The sequence below is a fragment of the Amblyraja radiata genome, chromosome 17, assembly GCF_010909765.2.
Source record: "Amblyraja radiata isolate CabotCenter1 chromosome 17, sAmbRad1.1.pri, whole genome shotgun sequence".
Classification (NCBI taxonomy): domain Eukaryota; kingdom Metazoa; phylum Chordata; class Chondrichthyes; order Rajiformes; family Rajidae; genus Amblyraja; species Amblyraja radiata.
Genome location: NC_045972.1, coordinates 48,026,984 through 48,049,021, shown reverse-complemented (window position 1 = coordinate 48,049,021; position 22,038 = coordinate 48,026,984). Strand labels below are relative to the sequence as shown.

The following is a 22,038-nucleotide window of genomic DNA, read 5'->3' as shown; positions in this document are numbered from 1 at the left end:
GAGGATCTGACATGGACATCACACGCCTCAGCACGCGTGAGTAAGGCAAGGCAGCACCTTTACCACCTCAGGCAATTGAGGAAATTCAGAGTGTTTCTGAGGATCCTCCAGTGCTTCTACTCAGCGGCTGTGGAAAGCATCTTGGCTGGAAACATCACGATTTGGTTTGGGAACTGCTCTGCCCAGGACAAGAAGGCTCTGCAGAGAGTAGTGTGTTCGTCCGAACGCACTATGGGAACTTCACTCGCCCCCCTGCAGGAACTATACATCAGGAGGTGCAACTCCAGAGCCAACAAGATCATGGGGGACCCCTTCCACCCCAGCAACGGACTGTTCCAGCTGCTATGGTCAGGCAAACGCCATGCTGTGAAAACGGAGAGGATGAGAAGGAGTTTCTTCTCAGAGGCCATTAGGACTGTAAACTCCTATCTCCCAGGGACTAACGTTAATGTACCAATTTACTGTTGTGTGGTGTCTTTTTAAATTGCTGTTTCTTCTTTTTTTCTTCTTCCCACAAATATGTAATTACTGATTCTGTTCCATTCTGTTTTGTCGTTGTTTTTGCACAATCCGCGAGCATTGCCACTTTTCATTTCACTGCACATCTCGTGTGTGTATGTGACGAATAAACTTGACTTGATGTGGAGAGATAAAGAACAATGGATGAAAGATATTCAAAAAAGTAACAATGACAAAGGAAACAGGCCATTGTTAGCTGTTTGTGGGGTGAAAATGAGAAGCTGGTGCGACTTGGGTGGGGGTGGGAGGGATAGAGAGAGAGGGATTACCTGAAGTGAGAGAAATCAATATTCATACCACTCAATATTCATCAAGCTGCCCAAGCGAAATATGAGATGCTGTTCCTCCAATTTGCGTTTAACCTCACGCTGACAGTATGTTTGAGCACGATTGTTTTAATGATTAGACAGTCAGAGAACAAAACTCTCTGCTGCACATTTAGAATCAGATGCGTACATTCGTTGCACTACCACCAAAGGATAATCAGCCTGTAAAGGAAACACAATCAATAAATCATTAAACTACGGCCAGAGGATAATAATTATAAAGAAATTGTACTTTCACTGAATCTCCTCAAAGGTTTGTGCTGATAAATGTTGCCTCTCTACACAATACATCTTTAGCTTGAAGAAGGGCCTCGACCCGAAACGTCACCCATTCCTTCTCTCCAGAGATGCTGCTTGTCCCGCTTAGTTACTCCAGCTTTTTGTGTCTATCTGCGGTTAAAATCAGCATCTGCAGTTCCTGCCTACACATCTTTAGTTTAGTTTAGTTTAGATACAGCACAGAAACAAGCCCTTCGGACCATCCAGTCCGCACCGACCAGCGATCTCCGTCCACTAACACTATCCAACACACTATTAATAATAATAATAATCATTTTATTGGCCAAATATGTATACAGACAAGGACTTTGCCTTGAAGCTTTGCTAGCAAATGGATAAAAACACGATATACGGGACAATTTACAATTTTACCAAGTCAATGAAACCTACAAACCTGCACGTCTTTGGAGCGTGGGATGAAACCGGAGCACCCGGAGAAAACCCACGCAGGTCACGGGGAGAACGTACAAACTCCGTACAGACAGCGCCCGTAGTCGGGATGGAACCCAGGTCTCTGGCGCTGCAAGCGTGTGAGGCAGCAACTCTACCGTTGTGCCACCGTGCCGCTTCTGAGGACGGGGAATTGTTTAACATTGGTAACACAGGGGACTGCAAATGTTCCAATCTGAAGCAAAAACTGAACTCACACAGCTGGAGCGGGTCAAAGGACATGTGTAAAGGCAAAGGGATGGTCAATGATTTGGGGCGAGTTTGGGTGGAGTATAAGTGAGATTGTAGAAGACAGGTGGCCAGTCCATAGAAGATAGATGGAGTGGGTGGTGCAGTGGTAGAGTTGCTGCCTCACAGCACCAGAGACCCGGTTCAAATCCTGGCTATGGGTGCTGTCTGTGTGGAGTTTGTACCTTCTTCCAGTGACCGCGTGGGTTTCCTCCGGGTGCTCCGGTTTCCAACCACATTCCAAAGACGCACAGCATTGTAGGTTAATCGGCCCTCTGTAAATTGCTCCCAGTGTGTCGCGAGTGGATGAGAACATGGGATAACATAGAACGAGGGTGGTCGCTGGCCGGCATGGACTCAGTGGGCCGAAGGGCCTGTATCCATGCTGTACCTTTCAATCATTACCCAGTATGTGACCATTTTATTTATTTAGCGAATGCAAAGTCCTTTAGCCAAGCAGTTGCCTCTTGATCTGCTGTATGAAGGGTGACAAGTCCTCCTTTGAGTCTTTGTTGAGGGCATGCTTCAATGATGTGTTGCATTGTTTGCGGCTCTCCACAAGCACACCGTGGGGTTGGGCTGCTGCCCCATTTGTGAAGGCTGGCCAAGCAGGGGCCATGTCCAGTCCTGAATCTATTCAGCGTCGTCCACTGCTTCCTTGGGAGATTGGTGCCAGGGACCGGTAGGGTGGGGTCTGACACCAGATGTTTATTTGGGACGTCCTTGGACTCCCATTCCTTTTTCCAAGCTGATTGGATGGTGAAATCAGCTGGTGGTGGGTTCTTCCAAATTGGTCGTCTAGATGGAAGTCGAGCGGTTGAAGATGTCCATGTGAATTGGCAGGTGAGGGGAGTTTTTGGTCTTTTGCAGCATCCTTTGAGTGAGGACTACTCGCCGGATGTGTGGAGGGGCTATGTTGGATAGGACAGGGAACCAGGGGAGTGGTGTTGAGCGGATTGTTCCTGTGATGATCTTAGCTGCTGTTCTTTTGAGATGTTCCTTGAAGGATAGGGTTGAGTTCAATTGGGTGTCCACATGGTGTGTGTGGGATGACCTGGACCAAACAGGGGCACAATATTCGGCTGAAGAAAATGCAAGGCTAGTGCTGAAATGCGCAGTGTGGGGGCTGCTGCCCCCCACTTTGAGCCAGCAAGCTTACTGAGGAGATTGTTTCTGGACTTCACCTTAGCTGCTGTTCTTTTGAGATGTTCCTTGAAGGATAGGGTCCTGTCAAGGGTCACTCCGAGGTAGGTTGGAGTGGGGGCATACTTCAGTTTGGTCCTGCTCAGATAGATGTTTGGTTCTCTTGTGGCTTCTGCATTATGGAGGTGGAACACACTGGAGACCGTTTTTGCTGGGCTTGGTTTTAGGCGCCAGGTTTTGCAGTACTCGTCCAGTTTAGCAAGGTCTTCATTGAGCACCTGTTCCAATGTACCAAAATCTGGTGCTTGGAAGGCCAAACAGATGTCATCTGCATAGATGAATTTGCGGGATTTGGTGGTGGGTAGGTCATTTGTGTAAAGGTTGAACAAGGTTGGGGCTGAACCTGACCCTTGCGGGAGCCCATTCTTCTGCATTCTCCATGCACTCTTGTTCTGACCAAGGTGAACTCTGAACCTGCGGTTGGAGAGCAGAGATTTGATGGTTTATGATGCCCAGGCAGGGAGTGCTTTGGTGAGTTTTAGGTGGAGGCCTTTGTGCCACACAGTGTCATAGGCTGCGGTGAGATCAAGGAACACTGCCCCGGTCTTCAGTTTGTTCTCGAAGCCGTTTTCAATGCAGGTGGTTAGGGCCAGAACTTGTTCTCCTGTGCTGCGGTCCTTGCGGAAACCTGCCTGATCCACACTGAGAATCTCTTCTACTCCTGGAGATATACGTTGTAGTATAAGGCGTTGTAAGATTTTGAGTGGGACGCAGAGTAGAGAGATTGGGCGGTAGCTTGCTGGTAGTTTTTCGTCTTTGCCAGGTTTTGGTATAGCAATGACATTTGCTGTCCGCCATACCTTTGGGATGGAGTTAGTCTGTATGGCCCTAGTGTAGAGTTGGGTCAGCCAGGTTAGAGCTCGGGGGCCCAGGTGTTTCATGAACTCTGGAGAGATGTTATCATAACCTGCTGCCTTTCCACATTTCAGGCCCTGCAGGACCTTCTCCAGTTCAGCCACCTCGAAGGGCTCAGGGTTTCTTTCCTTTCCAGGTGTTCGTCGAAGTGTCCTTAGCTCTGTTGCGACAGCTCTTCTGGTGGACTTGTCTTGGGGTGCTTTTGCAATATTCAGTAGGTGGGATGCAACCTGGTTGGGTGTGACAGAAGGTCGGCTTTGGGTAGGGGGTTTCTGTGCAGCTCCTAGGTGGCGGATGAGGCTCCAGCATGTGACCATGATCCACACTGACCAATGGAAAACTGTGAAATTTGAATTTTGCATTAATATTTTGTGAAATAGTTTGAGATTATGTTTTATTAAAACATTTTTTTTTAATATTCGTCGAGATTTTCTGGTTCAAAAGGATACAATTTGTGTGAGTTACTGAATAAAATTAGGGGATTATTGTATTAAAGACAAAACCATTCCCATTCTGCCACGGTTCTGACACCAGTTCTGGTGCAATGTGCGGTGGGGAAAATAAATTAAATTTGTGGTGAAGGACACCAGATGTTTCATTTTTAATTAAAGGCTTTTCCAGTCTGACCACATAAAGAATCAAGTGTTTAATTAGTGGACGGTAGGGCACTCTTCCATGTAAAGACCATATCGATGTCTCTCGTCTAAAGGTCAGTGCCCACGTCAATAGATTAGATGAAGTAACAAGGAACTGCAGGTGCTGGTTTATGCCAAAGATAGACACAGAGTGCTGGTGTAACTCAGCGGGTCAGGCAGCATCTGTGGAGAACATGGATAGGTGACGTTTCACAGAGTGCTGGAGTAACTCAGCGGGTCAGGCAGCATCTGTGGAGAACATGGATATGTGACGTTTCAGAGTGCTGGAGTAACTCAGCGGGTCAGGCAGCATCTGTGGAGAACATGGATAGGTAACGTTTCACAGAGTGCTGGAGTAACTCAGCGGGTCAGGCAGCATCTGTGGAGAACATGGATAGGTGACGTTTCACAGAGTGCTGGAGTAACTCAGCGGGTCAGGCAGCATCTGTGGAGAACATGGATAGGTGACGTTTCACAGAGTGCTGGAGTAACTCAGCGGGTCAGGCAGCATCTGTGGAGAACATGGATAGGTGACGTTTCAGAGTGCTGGAGTAACACAGCGGGTCAGGCAGCATCTGTGGTGAACATGGATAGACAACGTTGTAAACGGGCATTAATAAATGAACTACCTACTTAACTAAGTCGGCATAACCTGCGTTATTTATCAAGAGTCAAGAGTGTTTTATTGTCATACGTCCCAGATAGAAAAATTACATTTTTCACTGTGCTGTTCTGTGCAGCCTGATATAGAAGTGGCAGCCTCTACAATAGCGGATCTCACGCTGGTGTAGGTCCATCAGCAGAACAGTTAACAGTGGCCTTCAGCTGCTGTCGTGCCAGTTAGAGGCAGCATGAAGTTGTCTACAGTCTCATCAGAAGCACCAGGTGTAGTGTAATCATACACAGTGATCATTGTGCTGCTGTATCAGGGGATATTGATTGCAGTTTTCACACAGCACTGTGACAGATACAAATTTCACACCTATTGTTGGGTCATTTCTATTAATGAATCTTGATTCGTCACGGCTTGAGGAGAGGGAATTGGAAATTGTTCTGAGTCACTGCACCTTCACCTTACAGTAACTTGTCTCTGATTTTTGCAGATAAAATCAGCTTGGGGCTGAGAGAAAATGAAGCCTTAAATGTTATGATTTGGCAAAATCTTACGTTAATCCAATTGGGAGAAAAATTGAAAATTTTCTCCCAATTGGATTAACGTAAGATTTTGCCAAATCATAACATTTAAGGCTTCATTTTCTCTCAGTCCCAAGCTGATTTTACCTGCAAAAATAGTTTATAATAAACTTCACAGGAATCGACTTGGAAAATGTTCAAAGTTTCATGTTGTTTTGTCAAATCTTGCTGGAGCACCCGGATAAACCCACACGGTCACGGGGAGAACGTACAGACCTCTAGCTCACATCCCACTCAACCTTTCCTTTCCATGTGCCCGCCATTTTCCCCTTGACTCCCTTTAACTCCAGCTGCCAAAGGTGGTAGTTGAGGCAGCTACTATCACAACGTTTAAGAAACATTTGTTGACTGTTCTCCCAAACTTCAGTCTGAAGAAGGGTCTCGACCCGAAACGTCACCTATTCCTTCGCTCCAAAAAATGCTGCCTCACCCGCTGAGTTTCTCCAGCATTTTTGTCTACCTTCGATTTTCCCAGCATTTACAGTTCTTTCTTAAATAAATCCAGAACCTGGGTTTAAGAATAAGGGGTAAGCCATTTAGAACGGAGACGAGGAAACACTTTTTCTCACAGAGAGTAGTGATTCTGTGGAATTCTCTGCCTCAGAGGGCGGTGGAGGCAGGTTCTCTGGATGCTTTCGAGAGCTAGATAGGGCTCTTAAAAATAGCGGAGTCAGGGGATATGGGGGGAAGGCAGGAACGGGGTACTGATTGTGGATGATCAGCCATGATCACATTGAATGGGCCGAATGGCCTACTCCTGCACCTATTGTCTATTGTCTATAAATCAGCTATTTGTTCTGTTTCAGTTCTGAACACTCAGCCAAGCACAGTTTCTTTGACTAATAATGCGTTATCCACAAAACGGACTAGTTCTCAAGCGGGTTCCCGACTCTGCAATCCTGCACTATCTTTCTCCTTTTGTCATAACAAAATAATTAAAACCATAAATGATGTTTTTACATATTTCTCCAAATCTCCTCCCGTACCTCCGATTGACTTGTATTACACTTCCCTGCTTTTCCAATTCCATTTCTTAATTCTATCCACATGAATCTTATCTGACATTTTTACTGAGTTGTACTTTCATTTGGTATTGGTTTGTTTTTGTCACAGGTACTGCAATACATTAGTTAATTAGAGATTAGTTAAGATTAAATCATGGTATATTTTACGACACAATGCGTTGGAGTAACTCAGCAAGTCAGACAGTATCTCTTCTGAAGAAGGGTCTTAACCCAAAACGTCACCTTATCCATGTTTTCCACAGATGCTGCCTGACACGCTGAGTTACTCCAGCACTCTGTGAAACGTCACCTATCCATGTTCTCCACAGATGCTGCCTGACACGCTGAGTTACTCCAGCACTCTGTGAAACGTCACCTATCCATGTTCTCCAGAGATGCTGCCTGACCCGCTGAGTTACTCCAGCACTCTGTGAAACGTCATCTATCCATGTTCTCCAGAGATGCTGCCTGACCCGCTGAGTTACTCCAGCACTCTGTGAAACGTCACCTATCCATGTTCTCCACAGATGCTGCCTGACCCGCTGAGTTACTCCAGCACTCTGTGTCCTTTGTAAACCAGCATCTGCAGTTCCTTGGTTCTACATGTGATATTTTACATTGTGTATCTATCAGATATCTGCTCTTCTATTTGGCACTTTGCAACTTGTTCTACTCATTACACTCCATTCTATGGCTGAAGTGTGTGATATTTTTCAAGATGTCTATGCTTGACAATGGATCATGATTATCTTTTATTTGATAGTTCTGATAGATCTTACACATGAAAGATGAATCTGCCTCTTCTATATAGATGCTGATTGGCCACTTATTCATTCCCCGTACGTGCTACTTTTATTCCAACTTCTCACATCTGCATTTTTTTCTGTTTTTATTTGATTCGTGTAATTTCAGCTTCAGCTTCAATTTAGTTGATGGTCACATGTACAGGGAAAAGCTTTTGTTGCGTGCTAACCAGTCAGCAGAAAGACAATACACGATTACAATCGATCCATTTACAGTGTATAGATACATGATAAGGGAATAACGTTTAGTGCAAGGTAAAGCCAGCAAAGTCTGATCAAGGATAGACTGAGGGTCACCAATGAGACAGATAGTAGTTCAGCACTGCTCTCTGGTCGTGGTAGGATGGTTCAGTTGTCTGATAACAGCCGGGAAGAAACTGTCCCTGAATCTGTCTCTGAATCTGGAATCTGAGTCTGAAGAAGGGTCACGTCCCGAAACGTCGCCTATTCCTTTGCTCCATAGATGCTGCCTCGCCCGCTGAGTTTCCCCAGCATTTTTGTCTACCTTCGATCTTTCCAGCATCTGCAGTTCTTTCTTAGACACTGAATCTGGATGTGAGATTTTTCACACAGGGAGCGGCTAGGGTGTGAGTCATCCTTGACATTTGCCAGCATACAAGAGGCACATATGTGTGGCATCCTTCTGACGGTTTTATCTTTAAAGCAGACGATTACATTGACTGCTACAACTAAAATGCACACATTTGATAGTTGTATTATTTTAATCATTGATGCATCATTGCATCGCATTCTTATTCTAATGTTTTAGCTCATGCCTGATGGGAGAGGGGCTGGACAATTCTTCAGTCTGATATTTCGGATCAAGACTCTTCTTAAGACTGGAGGCTGAAGAAGGTTCCCAATCAAAAACGTTCTCCACAGATACTGGCTGACCCGCTGAGTTATTCCAGCACTTTGTGTCTTTTCTTATCCATGTGTTCATTTGTTATATGTTTTTGGAGAGTGTAAGCAAACAGGCTATCCACGAGTAGTTGCTCTACTCAACAGCCAAAAATCTGTAGCCTTCCTTTGATCTGGTATTTTGTTGGCTCTCATGCTTGATCAATAGTGTTTTATCATTAATGTTTTATTATTATTAATGTTTAGTGTTTTCTGAGTCATTCGTAACTGTCACTGCATGTCATGTTGTTACTTGTGGGCGGAGCACCAAGGCAAATTCCTTGTATGTGAATACTTGGCCAATAAACTTACTTACTTATTTACTATTCAATAGCTGAGGTCATCGGTTCTGATATTCAGCCCTGTCCTCAAATGGGTAGGAAGGAACTGCAGATGCTGGTTTAAACCGAAGATAGACACAAAAAGCTGGAGTAACTCAGCGGGACAGCCCGTGTCTTTGCAAAAAATAGTCTGAAGAAGGGTCTCAACTTGAAACGTCACCTATTCCCTTTTTCCAGAGATACTGTCTGACCCACTGAGTGACTCCAACTTTTTGCGTTTAAGAGGGAACTGCAGAAGCTGGAAAAATCGAAGGTGGACAAAAGTGTTGGAGAAACTCAGCGGGTGAGGCAGCATCTATGGAGCGAAGGAATAGGTGACGTTTCGGGTCGAGACCCTTCTGGGTCTCGACCCGAAACGTCACCTATTCCTTCATCAGTCTGAAGAAGGGTCTCGACCTGAAACGTCACCTATTTCTTCTCTCCATAGATGCTGCCTCACCCGCTGAGTTTCTCCAGCATTTTTGTCTACCTCCAGCTTTTTGTGTCTGCCTTCTGTCCTCAAATGGTATTTGTAAAAATGCACATTTCATCAGGATTCAACAAATGGGTTTCAGAAACAGATGCAGAGACTGAATGTTCTGTCTCTAAACTCAGAGCACAAGGGTCCATCTGTTAAACTGTTGAAGCAATAAAATGTGCACTTCAGTACAAAAAAATGAACAAAAGCTTGAGATAAAATATGATATTTTAAAATGTATTAATGTTACTCTTATCTTCTCCACTCTACAAGGCTTCTGCATATGAACACTTCTTGCATTGAAATGCAACAAAGACCTCCCATACTTCTCTCTTTTTCTTTGTTGTAAATTTCATCCAGATAACGATTTAAAATAGAGAAACTTCTGCAAGCAGCCAATTTAGAAGGACAATATTTAAATTTAAAATTTAAGCAGCATCTCACGTCTCTTCGGAGATGTCAGCCATGGAGCTGTGAGTGGAGTTTTTGAGACAGAAGCTTGTGAATGCAGACCTGGTGCACAGTCGCAACCCAAAGCACGCACGTTCATAAGGTCATAAGTGATGGGAGTAGAATTTGGCCATTCGGCCCATCAAGTCTACTCCACCATTCAATCATGGCTGATCTATCTCTCCCTCCCAACCCCATTCTCCTGCCTTCTCCCCATAACCTCCGACACCCATAGTAATCAAGAATCTGTCTATCTCTGCCTTAAAAATATCCATAGACTTGACCTGCACAGCTTTCTGTGGCAATGAATTCCACAGATTCATCACCATTTGTCTAAAGAAATTCCTCCTAATCTCCTTCCGAAATTCCTACGTCACGCGCTCCAGACGGCTGTGCGGGCGCATGATGACGTGCGCAACCGTCACGCGCGACTGTCACGCATCAATCACTACCGGCCTGTCGCGTAAATGAGGGCCAAGTGGGACAGGCCATTTAGATTAACCTCTTCGGGCTAAAGAAATCAAGGGTTATGAGGGAAAAACAGGAACGGAGTACTGATTTTAGAGGATCAGCCTTGATCATATTGAATGGTGGTGCTGGCTCGAATGGCCTACTCCTGCACCTATTTTTCTATGTTTCTACGTTATACATCTATGACTGTACTTATTTGTCAGGAAAGCACTTTGTGTTGAAACGAGTCGTGGAAAATGCCTCCTCTCTTCTACAGAGCTATGACAAGTGAATGGTGAAAGCATCTATTTGAAAGGACAACTTTTCTGTACCTCAGTCTCACACTTCTAATAACTTGGCCACAACACGTGAGTAGCAGGGATGTTTTATGTAGAGACAGGTGGGGACACCACTGAGTTTGACACAGTTGAATGTATAAACACTAAGAATGTATGAAGGGATTTGATTATTTAAAAAAAAAAATTTTTTTTCCTTTTTTTCTTTTTCTTTATTTATATAGCACATTTTTAGTCAACTTGCATTGACCCCAAAGTGCTTCACATAATTACATCCACACACACAGGCAAAGGTGGGTGAAGTGTCTTGCCCGGATTGTGCATGTTTTGTATATATTTTTCATTATGAATAAAGTTTACATATGAAATGGAAAAAAAAGCTGAGTGCAAGGCCACCCTTGGGTGACGGCCCCTGGGTTCAGCCAAGCAGGTGGATCTACAGGTGGTGCTCCTCATGGTTGTTCAGGTGTCCTACAGGTGATCTTGAAGGTGGACTCCCAGCTAGTCTACAGGTGGACTCACAGGTGGATCTTCAGGTAGACCTACAGATGGTTCTTTTGGTGGACTTACCAGTATCCTACAGGTGGACTTATAGGTGGACCATGTAGAAAGGACCAACTCAGCGGGTCAGGCAGCATCTCTGGAGAGAAGGAATAGGTGACGTTTCGGGTCGAGATCCTTCTTCAGACTCGAAATGTCACCCATTCGTTCTCTCCAGAGATCACCTTTGGGTCCAATCGTGGGTTCCTCTGTCGATAGACACAAAATGCTGGAGTAACTCACCAGCATCTCTAGGTAGAATCTCTGGATGCTGCCTGACCCGCTGAGTTACTCCAGCATTTTGTGTCCACCTCCGATTTAAACCAGCATCTGCAGTTCTTTCCTACACATGTAGAAAGGAACTGCAGATGCTGGTTTACGCTGAAGATAAGCACAAAATGCTGGAGTAATTCAGCGGGACAGGCAGCATCCAGAGATTCTACCTAGAGATGCTGGTGAGTTACTCCAGCATTTTGTGTCTATCGGCAGAGGAACCCACGATTGGACCCAAAGGTGATCCTGTAGGTGATCCTGTTGTCTGCAGGTGGTCGTACAGGTGATCACGTGGTCTACAGGTGGTCGTATAGGTGACCCTGTGGTCTACAGGTGATCCTGTTGTCCACAGGTGGTCCTACAGGTGATCCTGTGGTCTACAGGTGATCCTGTGGTCCACAGGTGGTCGTACAGGTGACCATGTGGTCTACAGGTGGTCCTACAGGTGATCCTGTGGTCCTACAGGTGGTCCTACAGGTGATCCTGTGCTATTACAGGTGTTGTGCTCCTTACCTGCCCCCTCCCCGCGGTGCTCGGGTTGAGCTCCTCCTCAGTGACCGGTCACTGCCCGGGCCCGGCACGCCAGCGTACTGCGCCTGCGTGGGCACGGTGTGCCGGCATCCTCCTACTCGCCTATTGGGCATATTGCGCCTGCGCGCTGGCGAGGGGGGGCCGGCATCCGATGCCGCCGTCCGCACCGCGCTTGCGTGGGCACGGCGTGCCGGCATCCCTGGCGGCGACGCGTGCGCAGTGAGTGCAGCGTCCGCCGGCGCCTCTGTCTGTCCCGCCCGCCATAGACGATGCAGTCGCTGAGCGCCCGCACCGGGGCCCTCGCCCCCCGCCTCGCCGCCACCTCCCGCACCGTCGCCTCACAGCGCCAGCGCCTGGTGCCGGCACCCGAGCCCGGCCCCGAACACATCCTCCTCCCGCTACAGCGGCCCTTCCTCAGCCGGGAGTCGCTGCTGGGCCTAGCCCCGAGGAGCGGGCCCGCCGCCGCCGCCACCATCACCCGTGAGTCGGGGCCCGGGGAGGGGGGAGTGAGGGAGGGGGGCGCCGCTATCCTCACCCTCCCGGTGGGCCCGGGACAGAGGGCAGGCCGGTGCCGGGCTCCAGGCTCCAGGCCCCGGGGTGACCTTGTCAATGATCCACCTCAAGGTGCTTTAAACCAGACGATGCGATAGAATTTTATTACCAGGGAGCTTTATTACGAACTTCTTCTTGCGTATGTGGCCTGCACAGTTAAATTCCATTGGAATATGTTGGACGAGGACCTGCTATGACTGTGACAGTCGCCCAAAAATAGCCTAAGTGGGACAGGCCCTTTAGTGTTCAATGTGGAATATCACCATTCACAACAACCCACTTGCATTTGTATAGCACCTGGCACAAAGAGGAGCATTGAGTTGTAGATTCATTCAGCATGGAAACAGGCCCTTCGGCCCAACCTGCCCATGCCGACCAAGATGCCCCATCTACTCTAGTCCCACCTGCCCTGTTTGGCCCATATCCTTCTAAACCTTTCCTATCCTTGCATCTGTCTAAATATCAAAGGCTAGAGGGTGTAGCTTTAGGGAGAGGGGCAAAGTTTAAAGGAGATAATAGACAATAGGTGCAGGAGTACGCCATTCAGCCCTTCAAGCCAGCACCGCCCTTCAATGTGATCATGGCTGATCATCCCCAATCATTACCCCGTTCCTGCCTTCTCCCCATATCCCCTGACTCCACTATCTTTAAGAGCCCTATCTAGCTCTCTCTTGAAAGCATCCAGAGAACCTGCCTCCACCGCCCTCTGAGGCAGAGAATTCCACAGACTCACCGCTCTCTGTGAGAAAAGTGTTTCCTCTTCTCGTTCTAAATGGCTTACTCCTATTCTTAAACTGTGGCCCCCTGGTTCTGGACTCCCCCGACATGTTTCCTGCCTCTAGCGTGTCCAAGCCCTTAACAATCTTATATGTTTCAAGCACATAAACTGATCAAGGGTAGACATCAAGGCCAGGACAGCATCAGTTACTGGGTGGATGGCTGTGATGCCACCAGGGAAAAGCCTCAGTGGGCAGTCATTCACCATGTGCGGCATGGTCTGGTCTGGATGTCCGCAGTCGCAAGCAGGGCTGTCTGCCACTCCCCCACTTATGCAGGTGATGGGCTGTTCTTGCATGGAGGGTGTGGGTTCTGTTCAGGGTCAGCCATTGCATGCGATGGAGGTCAAATCCCGGTGGTTTGACTGTGGGGTCTGCAATGACCTCTCCGTTGTTGGTGTTGGCATCTTTCTAACCACTCGGTCTTGGAGTCAAAGCCTTCCGGGGATTTGATGGAAGACCAGAAGGGTTTGAGGGACTTCAGGCGCATGATGGGCAGATTGTTCAAGTCAGCATGGATGGGAAGGTCAGGGTTAGCCTCCATGGTGCACCAGTCTTTCACCATCCTCTCCCTTCTGCATATGCTGGGATGTAATGCATCCTGATAAAATGCTTTCTGTGATGCATCTGTAGACGTTGGTGAGAGCTGCAGGGGTCATGCCAAACTTTTTAAGCCTTCTAAGGAGGTAGAGACGTTGGTGAGCTTCCTTGGTCGTTACTTCAATACGGGTGGTCCAGAAGTTGTTGATGATTTTGACTCTTTTCAACCATCTCTACTTCAGCGCTATCAAAGCAAACTGGGGTATGTGTACCGCTTTGCTTCCTAAAGTCATTCACAATCTCCTTGTCTTCCGGTTGTTGTCTCGACACCAGGACACGAGGTTCTCGATGTCCTTCCCGTACTCCCGTCTCATCATTATTTGATATCCTGCCCACAATTGTGGTGCCGTCCGCAAATTTGAAAATTGAATTAGATTTGTGCACGGCTGGCACAGTCGTGGGAGTACAAGGAGTACAGAAGGGGGCTGAGAACACATCCTTGTGGAGCACCTGTGTCGAGGATTATCGTAGAGGATGACTTGACTACTATCCTCATAGATTGGGGTCTGTTGGTCAGGAAGTCGAGGATCCATTGCGCAGATGATTGCTGACACCAAGTCCCGTGAGTTCGGTGATAAGCTTGGATGGTAAATTAGTATTAGCGGTAGTAAAGGCAGAGCTGTAGTCTATGAATAGGAGTCTGGTGTAGGTGTCTCTTATCCAGGTGTTCAAGGGATGAAGGTAGGGCCAGGCAGTTAGCATCACCTGTGGACCAGTTGTGGCGGTAGGTGAACTGCAGTGCGTCAAGTTCGCTGGGTAGACTGGATTGTTAATGCGTTCCATGACTACTCCCTCAAAACATTTCATGATGGTGGATGTCAAGGCATGTATAATATCACAAGAGGAATAGATCGGGTAGACACAGTCTCTTGCTCAGAGTAGGCGGAAGGGGAAAATATTTAATAGGAACTGGGGAGTAACTGTTTAACACAGATGGTGGTGGGTGTATGGAATGAGCTGCCGGAGGAGGTAGTTGAGGCAGGTACTATCACAACGTTTAAGAAACATTTAGACTGGTACATGAATGTGACTGGTTTAGAGGGATGTGAGCTGAATGCAGGCAGGTGGGACTAGTGTAGATGGTTTGTTGGTGTGGGCAATTTGAGTTGAAGAGGGCCTGTTTTCATGTGAGACTATGATTCAATGATACTTTGTGGTGCTTCAATGTGGTGGCTGAATGACAGACAGTGAGTGAACACCGTGTACAGCACAGCACCAGGCCCTTCAGCCCACAGGGCCCGGGCTGTACACCTTGCTGAGACCAACCATTATCTGCCTGCACATAATCCAGTCCCTCCATGTCTAAAGACAGACACATGGTGCTGGAGTAACTCAGCGGGTCAGGCAGTATCTCTGGAGAACATGGATAGGTGACGTTTCACAGAGTGCTGGAGTAACTCAGTGGGTCAGGCAGCATCTGTGGAGAACATGGATAGGTGATGTTTCACAGAGTGCTGGAGTAACTCAGTGGGTCAGGCAGCATATCTGGAGAATATGGATAGGTGACGTTTTAGTTCAAAACCACCTTCACCCCAACTCTCACCCTTGTCGTGTTTTTTTATTCCCCCCCCCCCCCCCCCCCCCCACCTGCCTGACCTCCCTCTATCTGACAAAACGCCCATGTCCATGCACCTGTCCAGAATGTACCCAGATGTCTTCGGGTGTGTGGTTTTGTCAAATAAAATTCATTCATGGGAAGGCCCCATTAGCGGAAGGATGTGGGAAAGACGCAGAGGACGTCTACTGGAATACTTCCTGGACTAGAGGCTATTAGCTACAACAGAGGATGGACACACTGGATTGTTTTATGTGGAACACTGGAGGTTGACAGGAGAGAAGACATAATAGAAGTGCACAAAATTCTGAGAGGCATAGAAAGAACCTTTTTCCCCAGGGTGAAAATGTTAGACTAGAGGGCCTAGCTTTAGGTAGAGAGAGGCAACGTTTAGAAGTCCAGTCCGAAGAAGTGTTTCGACCTGAAACATTGCCAATTTCCATCGCTCCATAGATGCTGCCTCACCCGCTGAGTTTCTCCACCATTTTTGTCTACCAAAGTTTAAAGGAGATGTGCAGGTCAGGTCTTTTAGACATAGGATGGAGGGTACTTGGAATGTGCTGCTGGTTGTGGAGATGAATATGAAAGTGGCATTTAAGAGGCTTTTAGATAATCACCTGGACATGCGGAGAATGGAGGGATATGGATCACGTGCAGGCAACTGATTTCTATCTCCAAAAAACACCTTCACGCATTAATCAATGATCAAAACTAATTTAAATTGCCTCTTTTCACATTTGATTGTTTTTTACACCAGTCAGGAATCCTTTTTGATTCAAGGGGGGAAAAGCTAGTAATATGGTGTGCTTTAAGGGCCTGTTCCACTTACGCGATTTTTTCGCAGGTCTCCGAAAAATTTCAAAATGTTGAAAAGCCAGCGGGGACCAGAAAAATGTACGACTCTTTGGGCGACTACTCACGACCAAAGCCAGCAGGGTGACGCCTGTATGGTCATGAGTAGTCGCCCAAAGAGTCGTACCTTTTTCTGGTCACCGCTGGATTTTCAACATGTCGAAAATTTTCAGAAACCTGCTGTGACTATGACTGGTGCCGGCAAGTTGCCGAAAAAAATCACACAAGTGGGACAGGCCCTTTACCTTTCCAACGATAACCATTGCTTAGAATTAATTTATGAGATCTGTGTATCTCTGGCAAAACTAGCAATTATTGTCCTTGTTGCCTTGAGAATGTGGCGGCGCGCTGTGGCTTGAACTGCTGCAGTCCTTCAGGGGACAATAAACCCTTGATGGTCACGGGTAGATAAATTGTCATAGTTTCCGTCAATGTTCTTGGCTTCTGTCCCAAGGTCATTTGAGCACAAACTAAACCACAAAGACTGGCAGCTAGAGCAGCATTGCTAAAAGATGATAGTCACCCCTGAACCTCTCTGCATGATCAGCCCCTAGAGCAGGTCAATGGGATGATGCTGTGAAGAACACCCTTGGGGCAACATGTCCACTGACCTTGTCTGCATCATGAATAGGGAATGAATGGCAGTGATTAGGCAACATTAAATGAATGTTCAATTATATTCCAAATTCCTTGGTTAAGGAACCAGACTAGGTGTAATGTTCAGCAGTATACAGCCTAAAATGTCAAGAAACATATATTATGTGAGTGGCAGAGAATCCGTCTTCCAACAAGTGAATGTGAGACTGTTACCCATGACAAGAAATGGCATAGACACAAAAAGCTGGAGTAACTCAGCGGGTCAGACAATATCTCTGGAGAAAAGGGATAGAGGATGTTTTGGGTCGAGACCCCTCTGGACCCGAAACGTCACCTAATCCTTTTCTCCAGAGATGCTGTCTGACCCGCTAAATTACTCCAGCTTTTTGTGTCTTATCTTCGGTTTAAAACAGCATCTGCAGTTCCTTCCTACACATGAAATAGCATTGCCATTGCTGAATCTCCCATCGTGGACAGCTGGGTTCACCACTCATCAGGAACCTGAATGCAGGTAAATCATTTTTAAATGGGTAATGACTGAAGTCACTTGTCCCAAAAATTGTTTCACCGCCAATTGCTCTTTGAGAACTTTATTCTTAGTTTCATTTCACCTTGGTCGATAGTAGGACAAGGATGTATAACAATTCACCTCATGTGGTTGAAATAAACTTTTTTTTTGTTTTTATGGTTTAATGAGTTAAATGTTGAAGTATGAAGATGTCTCCTCACAATGACATGTTAATAGTTTATTTAATCACCTTGAGTTCTCATTAAATTCTCTCTTGTGTAAAATCATGAAGATTGCACTCCTCCACCATTTATATTGAATGGAATAAATAGAGGCTGCCCAGAGGTGCTTTCATGCGACTACATCCTTTCAGCGTAATATACCTTGAATTATCTACAGAATAAAAAAAGATTACTGAGAATGTAATTCATAAGAAATTTTTCACTTCTCAAAAATACTCCAGAACTCTCTACTCCAAATGAATTATTAGGTCCTGAATTATTCATGCTGACTCTAGCTGCATGCTAAATCTGGAATTAATTTTCGCATTTGACTTTTTTTTACCTATCTCTCTCCCACAACCAGCACTGTTTCTAGGCTGCATTTTTAGCTCTATTTTTGAGCGGTCTTATTTCACTAAATGACACATTACATATTATTATCTTTGATCCTCCACAGAATCCTTTACACCTTGTATGTGAATGGTTAATATACATACAAAACAAAAATGCAACTTGGTAATATGGAAGTCATTTAATTTTAACAAGGACGTTATTTTTTTGTAGATTCCCATGTTAATAACAGTGACCACAACTATATCACAAATCCAAACTCCTCCTCATCTCGGTCAGTTAAATTGTCTCCAGAGTTCTTTTCTTACCCACCGTTCTTTATTGAATCGTTTAATAATTTGCTCATCTATTGCATTATCTAATAGTTTAGAGATAGGCTGTAAGTTAATAATGATATTGAGTTTAGAGATGTTTAAGAAAGAACTGCAGATGCTGGAAAAATCGAAGGTGGACAAAAATGCTGGAGAAACTCAGCGGGTGAGGCTGCATCTATGGAGCGAATGAATAGGTGACGTTTCGGGTCAAGACCCTTCTGACTGATGAAGGAATAGGTGACGTTTCGGGTCGAGACCCGGAAGGGTCTCGACCCGAAACGTTACTTATTCCTTCGCTCCATAGATGCTGGAGAAACTCAGCGGGTGAGGCAGCATCTATGGAGCGAAGGAATAGGTGACGTTTCGGGTCGAGACCCTCCTTCAGACTGATGTGGGGGTAGAGGGGGCGGGAAGAAGAAAGGAAGAGGCGGAGACAGCGGACTGTGGGAGAGCTGGGAAGGGGAGGGGAAGGAGGGAGAAAGCAAGGATTACCTGAAATTGGAGAAGTCAATGTTCATACCACTGGGGTCTTAACTACCCAAGCAAAATATGAGGAGCTGCTCCTCCAATTTGTGGTGGGACTCACTCTGGCCATGGAAGAGGCCCAGGACAGGAAGTTCTTTAATTCTGAGGCTGCGGCCTCTGGTCAGAGGGTCTCGACCCGAAACGTCACCTATTCCTTCTCTCCATAGATGCTGCCTCACCCGCTGAGTTTCTCCAGCATTTTTGTCTACCTTTGAGTTTAGAGATGGGCTGTAAGTTAATAATGATATTGAGAATGATTGCAACAAACCCCGCTCAGTTCCTCCTCAACCTTTTCAACATTGCACAGTATTGGGTGCAGTTGCCCGTAGCAACTTCCCCAGAGCTGGATGGGATACCCTTTAAAGCATAGACCCTATCCTTAGCCCCACATCCCCCTCCCTTTTCATCTGTGCTTGAGTTGCCTCATATTGTGTTTTGAATTGAATTCTGGCTTTAATTTGTGTACTAGTCATGTCTCTACTATTTATTTCATTCCCCTTACATGTTTATCCTCTACTTGCTAAATTTTTGTAAGGTGTCCTTGAGACTCTTGAAAGGCGCCCATAAATAAAATGTATTATTATTATTATTATAGAAGGCACATGAGTCAGTAGATGCTGAAATCTGGAACAAAATACTCGAGTTGCGGGTCAGGCAGCATCTGTGTCGGGAAATGGACAGTCAACGTTTCGTGTTGAGACCCTTCATCGGGACTCCAGATGAAGGGTTTTGACCTGAAACGTCAACAGTCCATTTCATCCCATAGAGAGTGGTCAATAACAGGGGTGTGGATGCTGCCTGACCACTGAGTAACTCCAGCAACACTCTTGGTTTTTTTACTCTTTAAAACAAAGTGAATTGACCAAAGTGTTGATCATCTAACCTAAGCTTTACACGTCTCTTAGTTGTTCTTTGGACACTTCTGTTGAATGCCTTGGGACACTATTATTTAAAAATGTTACACAAATAAAAGTTATGGCCCTATAGGTTTTTTTACCACTCATCAGTGAAAAGGGAAATAGAACACGGTGCAAAATAGTCAGTTGATTTATTTGTTTGTGCTACTGTCTGAAATAAATTTATACCCTTTTAATGGCAATGAGTATGACTAATGTGTTACTGGATGCATTCTTGCAACTACAGCACCTTATTAATGGTTCATGAACATTGCCAGCCAGGGCTGAAGAAGCCATGAGGATAGATGACTAAAACCTTGGTCCAAGGGAGACGTGATTGACTCTACGGAGGGGAGAGGGGGAAGAGCTCAGCGAGATTGAAGGACCAATTCCAGAGGTGTGGCCTTGGCCAATGATGACGATGTGATTACATTTGGGGAAAGGGTGAGGCCAACATGACAGGGGTGTGGATGTGTTGGCACAAAATGGAGCTGCAGTTGATAATTGAATGGGGTAAGGACAAGTGGGAACTTGAAAAAAATCAAAACCAATGCATGCTTTAAACCTGAAGCTCACGTAGGTCAAGATGCACAGGTGAGTTGGGATAAAGGCAGCTGAGTTCACAGTGGAATGAGAATGAGTGACCAGAGTGTTGCAGTAGACAGATGATGAGGTAAGAGGCATCAATCAGAGCAGAATTAATCATTTGTATTAAAACATTCTTATTTAATGTCATATTTAAAAAGCTAGAAACTAATTGTCTGCTTACAGTTGTACCCTTTATCCTGCATCGGTGGCAATGGAAGGAAATGGGTATTCTGCATTTGAGCACTAACTTGTTATGAAGATGATGCCCGTGATGGTGTAAAAGCAGCCAATTGATATTGGGTTCTCAATGCTCAATCTCAGTCAAACTGTTCAAACTGATAGAAGGCAGGAGAATGGGGTTGAGAGGGAAAGATAGATCAGCCATGATTGCACGGCAGAGTGGATTTGATGGGCTGAATGGCCTAATCCTGCTCCAAGAACTTATGGACTATGAAATCTGGATAAATTTTCTAAATGTACCAGTTTGAGGGATTTTTTTGTTCTTTGATTTTTCCGCAGTTTCATCAAGAGTTCGATATGCACACAGCGATATACGTGTTCCCGACTTCTCCGACTACAGACGGCAAGATGTCCAAGATTCCAAGAAGTCCTCGCAGAGCAGCAGTGACACCAGGAAAGGCTTCTCCTACTTGCTCACTGGAACCACGGCAGTCATGGGAGCCTACGCTGCAAAGAGCGTTGTCACCCAGTTCATCACCAGCATGAGTGCCTCTGCTGACGTGCTGGCACTGTCCCAGATCGAAGTGAAGCTGGGGGACATTCCAGAAGGCAAGAACATGACCTTCAAGTGGAGAGGCAAGCCCCTCTTTGTCCGCCACCGTTCGCCCAAGGAGGTGGAGAGCGAGCAGGCAGTGAGTCTCTCCGTGCTGCGAGACCCACAGTTAGATTCCGATAGAGTCAAGGATCCACAGTGGATGATTCTCATTGGCGTCTGCACTCACCTGGGCTGTGTCCCAATCGCCAATGCAGGTGACTATGGCGGCTACTACTGCCCCGTCACGGATCTCACTACGATGCGTCCGGGAGAATCAGGAAGGGCCCAGCTCCTCAGAATATGGAAGTTCCACCCTACGAGTTTGTCAGCGAGGATCTCGTGATCGTCGGCTAAATCTGTTACCTTTAAGTTGAGCAACTCTCAATGTTCCTGCTCTTGCTCCATACTACGGCAAACTGAACATTTACTGCATTCAATCGATTATGATAATCCTTGTGATTCTTCTTTTGGGGTGTAAACCAGGCTTGTCTTCAATAAACCCACTGTACATTGGCCAGCAATTGTGGCTCTCTTATTGTAAAGTGTTTCTTTCATTTTCATTTACTGTCCAAACCAGAAAAATCCAGATTAGATAGGGTGGCACAGAGGTAGAGCTCCCTTACAGCGCCAGAGACCCGGGTTAGAGCCTGACCACTGTTGCTGTCAGTACAGAGTTTGCATGTTCTCCCTGTGACAGCGTGTGTTTTCTCCAGGCGCTCTGGTTTCCTTCCACACCCAAGACAAACAGGTTTGTAGGTTGTGTGAGAAAGAACTGCAGATGCTGGTTTAAATCAAAGGTAGACACAAAATGCTAGAGTAACTCAGCGGGTGAGGCAGCATCTCTGGAGAGAAGGAATGGGCAACGTTTCGGGTCGAGACACTTCTTCAAATTGAAGAAGGGTCTCGACCCGAAATGTCACCCATTCCTTCTCTCCAGAGATGCTGCCTCACCCGCTGAGTTACTCCAGCATTTTGTGTCTACCTTCAGGTTTGTAGGTTAATTAGGTCTTGTAAATTGTAAAATGTTCCTAGCCTGCAGGTTAATGCTAGTGTACGGGTTGATCCCTAGTCGGCGCAGACTCGGTGGGCTGAAGGGCATGCATCCGCGCTCCGCTGTATCTCTAAGGTCTAAAATTTAGTTTATGTTCATTTAGAGATACAGTATGGAAACGGACCCTTTGGCGCACTGAGTTC

General features: G+C 46.1%; 1 protein-coding gene across 1 annotated transcript; it reads left to right on the top strand.

Annotated features, from left to right (window-relative positions):
• The first annotated feature begins 11,953 nt into the window (after positions 1 to 11,953).
• LOC116982881 (cytochrome b-c1 complex subunit Rieske, mitochondrial-like) lies at positions 11,954 to 21,365 on the top strand. Its single transcript, XM_033036431.1, has 2 exons — positions 11,954 to 12,214; positions 20,589 to 21,365. Exons 1-2 carry the CDS (start codon positions 12,004 to 12,006, stop codon positions 21,185 to 21,187), a joined length of 810 nt encoding a protein of 269 aa, XP_032892322.1. The 5' UTR covers positions 11,954 to 12,003; the 3' UTR covers positions 21,188 to 21,365.
• The last annotated feature ends 673 nt before the right edge of the window (positions 21,366 to 22,038 follow it).

What these genes read in the sequence shown, in the direction of transcription:
- LOC116982881 (XM_033036431.1), top strand. Translation starts at nt 12,004, where the DNA reads ATGCAGTCGCTGAGCGCCCGCACCGGGGCCCTCGCCCCCCGCCTCGCC. An exon ending in CGCCGCCGCCACCATCACCC is followed by an intron (nt 12,215 to 20,588) that starts GTGAGTCGGGGC and finishes ATTTTTCCGCAG; the next exon opens with TTTCATCAAGAGTTCGATAT.